The 7,840-nt window shown below is 43.0% G+C and overlaps 1 protein-coding gene across 1 annotated transcript in view; it reads right to left on the reverse strand.

The window, feature by feature from the left end:
• Nucleotides 1-7,840, reverse strand: part of NPFFR2 (neuropeptide FF receptor 2) — an 89,324-nt gene that overhangs the window by 18,799 nt on the left and 62,685 nt on the right. Inside the window, exon 4 of the mRNA XM_019516764.1 lies at nucleotides 3,716-4,055. Coding sequence (XP_019372309.1) covers nucleotides 3,716-4,043 — 328 coding nt within the window. The 5' untranslated portion in view covers nucleotides 4,044-4,055. The remainder of the gene's footprint in view (nucleotides 1-3,715; nucleotides 4,056-7,840) is intronic.

The raw sequence follows: 7,840 nt of genomic DNA on the forward strand, positions 1-7,840 counted from the left end.
AGGGGGGAGGGAAGGGGTTTGAGGGGACAGATCAAGGCTCCCACAGTGAGGGAGGGAGTGGGGATGGGCCTGAGGTAGATGTTGCACAGCCAGGGTGGAGGGCAGGATGGAGCCACAAGAGGCTTATCTGAGGGTCATGGTGGGGAGGGCAGCTCCTGTCGTTGCACACACCCCAGGAGGGCATGGAGGTGGGGGGGTGCCCCCAGATTTGGGCACGGGGTGAGGGTGGGCTGCTGCTGTGGGCTGGAGTGGCACTGAGATCTTATCAGCAGAGGGCTGGGCCAGACTGTGCTCAGCACTGGCAGTGATGGTGCTGAAAGTGGGGCTAAGAAGGAGGGCTGCAGCCACCCCAACATTCACTGTAGCCCCCCTCCCAGTGCCACCTGCCCCAAGCGCAGTCTAGCACAGACCCCACCAGGAAGAGCTTGATGCCACCCCTGGCCCCAGCCCACAGCAGCAGCCCACCCTCACCCCATGTGCAGATCCAAGGGCACACACCCCCTATGCTCTCCCAGGGTGCGTGTAGCAGTGGGAGCTGCCACCACCATGCCTCCCAGATGAGCTGTCCCTTTCTCAGCCCCAGCCCAATCCCACTCCCTCCCTCATCACAGGGGCCTTGATCTGCCTCCCCCACAATGCCCCTTTCCCTCCCTTACCAGCTGGACCCAGCAGCTCTCCACACTGCTGGGCTGCACTCCTGGCTGCCTGCATGCTGCACTCTGGCTGCTGCATGCATGGGGCATTTATCGGTGATATTATCGGCCACATCAGCCAAAAAAGGCTGACTGCTAATACTGTCAATTTGCCTTATATTGGTGCCGATCTGATATGGGACCAATGTATTGGTACACCTCTAATTAAGTGTATTGTAATACACTACCATTTATAATTCTATAAACCTTGACATTAAAGAAAACCTCAAATTTGATAGGAAGTGGGGTATATTTTAATAAGTTATGATGTAAAATTTTGCATAAGATGACATGCTAAAAAAAGATACTTTTCAAATAGGTCAGCAAATGGAGTACAGGATCATAGGAAAGCAGGGCTGGAACGGACCTCAAAAGGTCATCTAGTTCAGTCCCCTGCTCAAGGCAGGATCATCCCTGACTAAACAATGCCAGAAAGTATCTGTCCAATAGGGCAGTGTGAAGCTTCAGTACCTGATTTGATTCAACAGAGATTTGACCCAATTTGGTGGCTGAATCTCCAAATCCAAATCAAATCAGGGGACCCTTTAATCTCTCTGAATCCAACTGGAACCCTCTCAATTGATTTGGAGAGATCTGGAAAGATTTGGACATAGACACAGCTTTAAATGTCTTTTCTACATACCTCTAGGTAGCAGGTGGCTCAAGAATGCTGCAATACTGGGGTGCATGGAGCACTTCTGGTCCACTTCCAGGTTCGCCACCAAGCATGTGGAGGGTCCCCTGCACTCCTGTGGGATGCTCCATGTGCCCCAGTACTGCAGTGTTCACAAGCCACACTGGTACCTCGAGGTATGTAGAAAAAACATTTAAAGCTGTGTCTACATGTGAATCACTGATTCTCTGAATCAGCATTGAATCTTCAGATTCGGGTTCGACCGAATTGAATCAGCAACAGTGATCCAAATCAAGAAATTGAATCGCTGTCCCTGATTTGACCTGAATCCAAATCCAAATTGACTAGGGCCCACTTCGGACACCCCTACTGTCTAACCTGCTTTTGAAAATTGCCAGGGATAGAGATTTCACAATTTCTCAAGGTAGCCTGTTCCAATGCTTGATTGCCTTCATAGTCAGAAATTTCCTCCTAATCTCCCATCTAAATTTCCCCTTCTGTAGCCTTAGGCAATTATTCCTGGTCCTATCCCCTGTAGCACAGAGAAAAGCCTATCTCCATCCTCTTTATAATCACCCTTCAGGTGTTTGAAGACTGTTATCAAATCCCCAATCAGTCTTTTCTTCTCCAGATTCAATAACCCTAGCTCTTCCAGCCTTTCTTCATAACTCATACTTCCTGGGCCTCTAAACATTTTTGTTGCTCTCCATTGGACTCTTTCCAATCTGTCCACATCCTTCTTGAAGAGCAGGGCCTAAAACTGGACATGGTACTCTAGGTGAGACCTCACCAGTACTGAATAGAGTGTGAAAACTGAAGTACAAAAAGGCATTAATACTTCAGTCTTCTCTACACGATCTGTAACTAGATTTTTTTTCCTGCATTCCATAAGGTTTCTTTGGTCTTCCTCTTATTCTTGTTATACTTGTAAAATCCCTTTTTAGTGTCTTTTACCAATTGTTTCTCAAATTATTCCTTGGCCTTCCTAATTTTCTCCCTGCATGCCCATGCAATATATTTATACTGTTTCCTAGTACTATGACCAAGTTTTCACTTTTTATACAATTGCTTTTTCAGTTTCATCTTAATGAAGATGTTAGCCAGACTTGTTGTGCTTTCCATTCTTCTGTTGCATCAGGATAGCTTACTCCTGCATCCTTATAATCTTCTTTGCTGTACTTGTGCATGTATTTAATTTGATTGGACTGATACTGAATTGTACTGCCCACATGGAAAAATATCGTTTCCCCAAAAGCTAATTAAAAATTTGCATGAAATACATGCCATAATTTGTCACATACAATACCTCCTAGAATACAACATACTCCTTGTTTTTGAAAGCCAGAATGGGAAAAAAAGATTTTTCCATAGTTATGGCTGCATAAAGCAGGAACAGACCCTAATCTTGAGCTGACTCATCCTCCCTTTCCTGATTCTCTAAAGGTCAAACTGTAGCTGCTGTTGAAAACTGCTCTCCATGGTTGGATCTGTGATTTTGAAAAGAGCCGTCTCCTGGGATGTGAAATTGGAGGTGAGACACCAGGAAAAAACAAGGAGACACTTTTAGACATCAATATTACCCTAAGAAAAGTTAGCTTGATTAGTTGAACATCAAGGCCATTACATTGAAGAGGTAGTAGTTAACCCCTGTGGAGTGAAAGTTCAAATTCCATACAGCCAGGCAAAACCAAGGACAAGGTCATGGAGAAGCACAAAGTATGACATGGGCTTATTAGATGAATGTCACAGTACAAGGTGTGGGCATATGTCAAAAATACATGGAAAATGTATGTTATTATCACTAATTTTCTTTACATTTTTAAAATGGTCTCTGTAGCTGAACTCAAAACAAGCTCATTTCAGAATAATAATAGTTATTTTACCAACCCACCCACCCCCAAAAACTCCAAACCATTAACTACATGAAAAATCTGACATTCAGTCATTACAAAATGTCAGATTATGTGTATTGATATCACTCAGTTGCCACAGTTACTTCCCTATTTTGTTCTTGATTCTGCTTTCCATTGCACCTGTTTTGTCAGCTGAAGGCAATATAACTTATTCATCACACAACTGGTGTAATCACGTGGAGGACAGGCCTTTTTAGGAATATCTACCAACACAAATGTAGTTTTACTATAGGCAAATATTCAATTTTATAATAACTCTTGAGTGTCATTTGGTTGACCTCTGTAATAGTTAGGAACCAGGGATTTGACTCTGAACATTCTTGAACTTTCAGTTCTGATCCAGGAAATTCTTCTGCCAAATATCTGTGTTGCTTATTTTAGCAAAAGCTTTTACACATCCTTACTTAGAATGTATTTCTGCTGCATAGGTAATTTCCCTGAAAATGTCTACATTCAAGCAGTCAGAGTCTACCTACCTGCTATTATGTTGTCCAGGAGGGTAGTAGGCATGCAGAATATACCCACCAGTAAATCACTGACAGCAAGGTTTAAGATGAAGAGATTCGTAACTGTACGCATGTGCTTGCTCCTCAGAACGATGAAGCAAACCACTCCATTGCCAACCATACACAAGAGGAAGATGAGGAGGTAGGAGATGATGAAGACTGCTGCCACTGGAGGCTGATGCAGGTAGAAGTCTACATAAGAAATGTTGCTTTCTGTGTATGGATGCTTGTATGTCCCATTGAAACTTGGCACGTGAGGCCAACTGAATGAAGAATTGGAATCCAGTTTCTCATTCATGTTGTATTGTTCCTTGCAAGATAAAAAATAGCACCTTATGTGTGTGTAAAAATTTTGTGTGCCCAATAACCATAAAAACAGGCACTACCATATTCCTAATAATAAATAATCTTGTAGTATCTGCCTGAACAATTAGATATACTACATTTGCAATAGTGACGACATTATGTGCACTCAGTCCATTAATATTTGCCAATTATAATAGTCCACGATCTAACAAACCCCAAATTGCTACTAATTTTACCTTTCAGGATCCATATGTTAGATATGATTTTCCTTATTTATTTGATAAATATGGAATTTGTCCCTTAACAATTACACTGACTTAGAGCCTAGAAAGAGTAATAGCTGGATACTGGATCCTAGATTTAGGCCAACTTAAAAAAAAAAAAAAAAAAGGAGGTAATGGATTTTGCAGTTCCTGGATGTCTGACTGGAGACAGTTTGGGTCTGTTGCTTGGAAATGTTGAAGCACTGTTATATCCCACTAGCTTCAGCTGGAATTTTTGGTGTTTGCCACCCCAGAGCACAATGCTCTTGACAATAAAAACTGTGCACACAAAGCTAATTAATTACCTCATTTGAAAATGTTGGCCTTTATGTCCAGTACCTCAGAGAACTTCAGAGCTAGGCTTAGGAGGCTTAAGTAATTAGAAACATAGAATTCCCCCTGTACCAGTAGAAATGAAACTTTTCTTTCTAGCTACAGAAGATAACGAGATATCACTGGACTTAAAGTTTAGGGTGTTACAACTGAGGTGTCTATGGCTATGTACTTGAAAGGGGATGGTCACATTCTGTTTTTTGGGTGCTGTATTTCTAAATACAGAGGATTTGTTTCCTCCTGCAGCTGGGAAAGCACCATGTTGTCTCGCTTATCTTTGCTTTTTTTCTTTGTTCTTTCAACAAGAAATATGACATTTGAAACCAAAAGTGAATATTTTGCACTGTGTGTGTTGTGAAAGGAAACAAACATTTTAACTGATTACAGACATTAACCCTGCCCCCCGCAAAAAAAGCAAAAAATGACACTTTAAACTTGGCATGCTCCTGTGCTCAGCTCAGCACATGCCCAGAAGAGGCATTGCATTAGCTGGACCCAGCTTGCCCAAAGTTTGTATAAATCAGATACTTTAGTGGGGCTTTTTTGGCATTTTTATATAATAGCTGATTGAATCAGCTATTAGAAAAAAAGCACCAAAAAGCCTGGCTGAAGTGCCTAATCTATAACAGTCTCTGCAGAGCCAGGTCAAACTACCATACCACTTCTTCTGGTAAGGTGCTTTTTTTTTAATTTTAACATCTGTAAGCAGCCATAGAGCATGACATTGGGACTGTCCTGTACATCCCAGTAATTAAAAACCACCACTATAATACTAATGGCAGGCCCAAATGACCTAATTGTTCTTTTTCATTCCAAATTCCTATTTACAGTTCAGTCATGTAATCTTTTTCATACATTGGAGTCCATAAGAGTCTGAGTGTGAATGCACCAAATGTAAAGAAACTGAAAGTAATTTCAAAAGGCTGTATATTATGAAGCATAAAAAGACAACATTCACAAATATTAATCTGATATAACAGAGAAGATATGTACAAATGACCCTTAAAACTGCCAAAAGCCAAGTTCCCTGGAGAAGACAGGCTGCATAAACAACCAGCCAAAAGGGAAATACTAGAGAACGTAACAAGTCAATTTAGAACCTGACACAATGGAAGATGAAGGACATAAAATAAAAAAGCAGTAAAACCTCAGAAGGCAGTGCAGGTTAAGAAATCTTGTGCTTAAGCACAGGTTAAATTTCTGCTGGACTTCAAAAATCAGTTAAAGGCAAACATGCTGCTGAATGTGTTCATATACAGGGGACTGTCTCTAAAATGATTACTAAAATTACAGTTCCTAATAGAACACGATTGATTTTTATTACTCTGTTTAGAAGTAAAACAGGGTTGTGTCAAGCTGTGGAAAGGAATCAATAGACTAAAGCTGGAAGGACTGTTTTGTAGATAAAGTATTGGTGTGGAACACAAATCTCTGAATTTGTTTCTTGATTCAACCATTGACTTTGAGTGTGATACTGAACCGCCTGCATTTGATCTCTTTGGGCATATCTACATGTGATGCTATGTCACCATAGCAACATGCTAGGGTGCAACATAGCATCCACAGGGGCCTACATGTGACCATCAGCTACTTCACCATAGCAACGCACTACCCCGTTACAGCATGCCACTACGGCGAAGTAGCTACTAAAAATAACCATGTGCAGTGTGTACGGCATAGTAGGGGCTGTTACTGTGCTGTGACTTAGTACTTCCAAAAGGAAGTAATAAATTATGGTGCAGCAACAAGATTGTTATAGCAACACATCTAAACACACCCTTTGTGTCCCATCCCCAACTATGCATTGGAGATTATAATATTATCTTTCTTCCATTCTTTGTAATTACATTGTAAAGTAAATACTCATCTGTTTACTTTGTAAGTGAAACTCTTTAAGGTAAGAACTGTGGTTATTGCCACTACAAACCCTCACCTGCAACTATAAGAAATAATTTTGAAAATGCCCAAGACATCCTATAATACGCCATAGGTAACAGGAGGGTAGACGAGGGTATTACTAATGCCCTGCTGCTGCACCAACAGGGAAATAGTAGGTTAATGTGCATCCCTAATACGGAGGAAGACAAAATCTACTGCAATCTATGTCAATCTAATCTAACTGATGCCCTGCTCTGCTTTTATGGTACCCTTTCCTCCTCCTTGCCCACCATGCCTTGATGTACTTACTGGATTGAAAAGGGAGGCTGCCTTGAGAGTCCTAGAACAAGCTTTGATCCATCCAATAGCCAGCAGGACCCTCCTGAACACTACTGCCCTCGATCATGCCCCTAGGCTATGTGGGCATCCTTTCCATGCCCCAGGGCACCTGTAAGCCTTAAGGGCTAATTACATGGCTTTGCCCACCCCTACACCATATCTCATGCCTCTCAGGTGTTGCTGTACCATCATTCCCCTGTTGGGGCTTTGGCCTTCTCAGCCTCCACCCCACTTCTCTAGCTGGGCCTTCTAGCTCAGGCCCACTGTATTAAACCTAGCTTCTAGGTACCCGCTCTAGTCTTGCCCCTCAGACACTGGGCCCCTGGACCCTGTCTCCACCTCTCTTGGGCACTGGGATCCAGGCCCCTAGCCCCGCTTCCTCCAGGCTCTGGGCTCACTCTGGCTTGAACCTGCCCCCAGCAGGATTCAAGGTGACCGCCTACCCTTTGGACATAATTTAATTCATAGACTCATAGATTCATAGACATTAGGGGCTGGAAGGGACCTCGCAAAATCATCAAGTCCAGCCCCCCCTGCCATAGGCAGGAAGTCTTCTGGGATCAAATGATCCCAGAAATATATGCATCTAAATGCCTTTTGAATAAGTCCAGAGTAGGTGCTTGCACCACCTCTGAGGGGAGTCTGTTCCAGACCTCGGACACTCGGACTGTAAAGGAGATTTTCCTTATTTCCAGTTTAAAATGGCCTTCCAGAAGTTTCATAGTTTCTAGGGTCGGAAGGGACCTGAGCAGGTCATCTAGTCCGACCCCCTGCCATGGCAGGAAAGAGCACTGGGGTCAAATGACCCCACTAAGGTGGTCATCCAACCTCCTCTTAAAACCCCCCAGGGTGGGAGCCTGCACCACCTCACTTGGAAGCTGGTTCCAGACCCTAGCCGCCCTGACCGTGAAGTAGCGCCTTCTGATGTCCAACTTAAACCTTCCCTCCGCCAGCTTGTGACCGTTGTTCCTGGTCA

This window comes from Gavialis gangeticus, unplaced genomic scaffold, assembly GCF_001723915.1.
Source record: "Gavialis gangeticus isolate Ggan-Ray unplaced genomic scaffold, GavGan_comp1, whole genome shotgun sequence".
Taxonomy (NCBI): domain Eukaryota; kingdom Metazoa; phylum Chordata; order Crocodylia; family Gavialidae; genus Gavialis; species Gavialis gangeticus.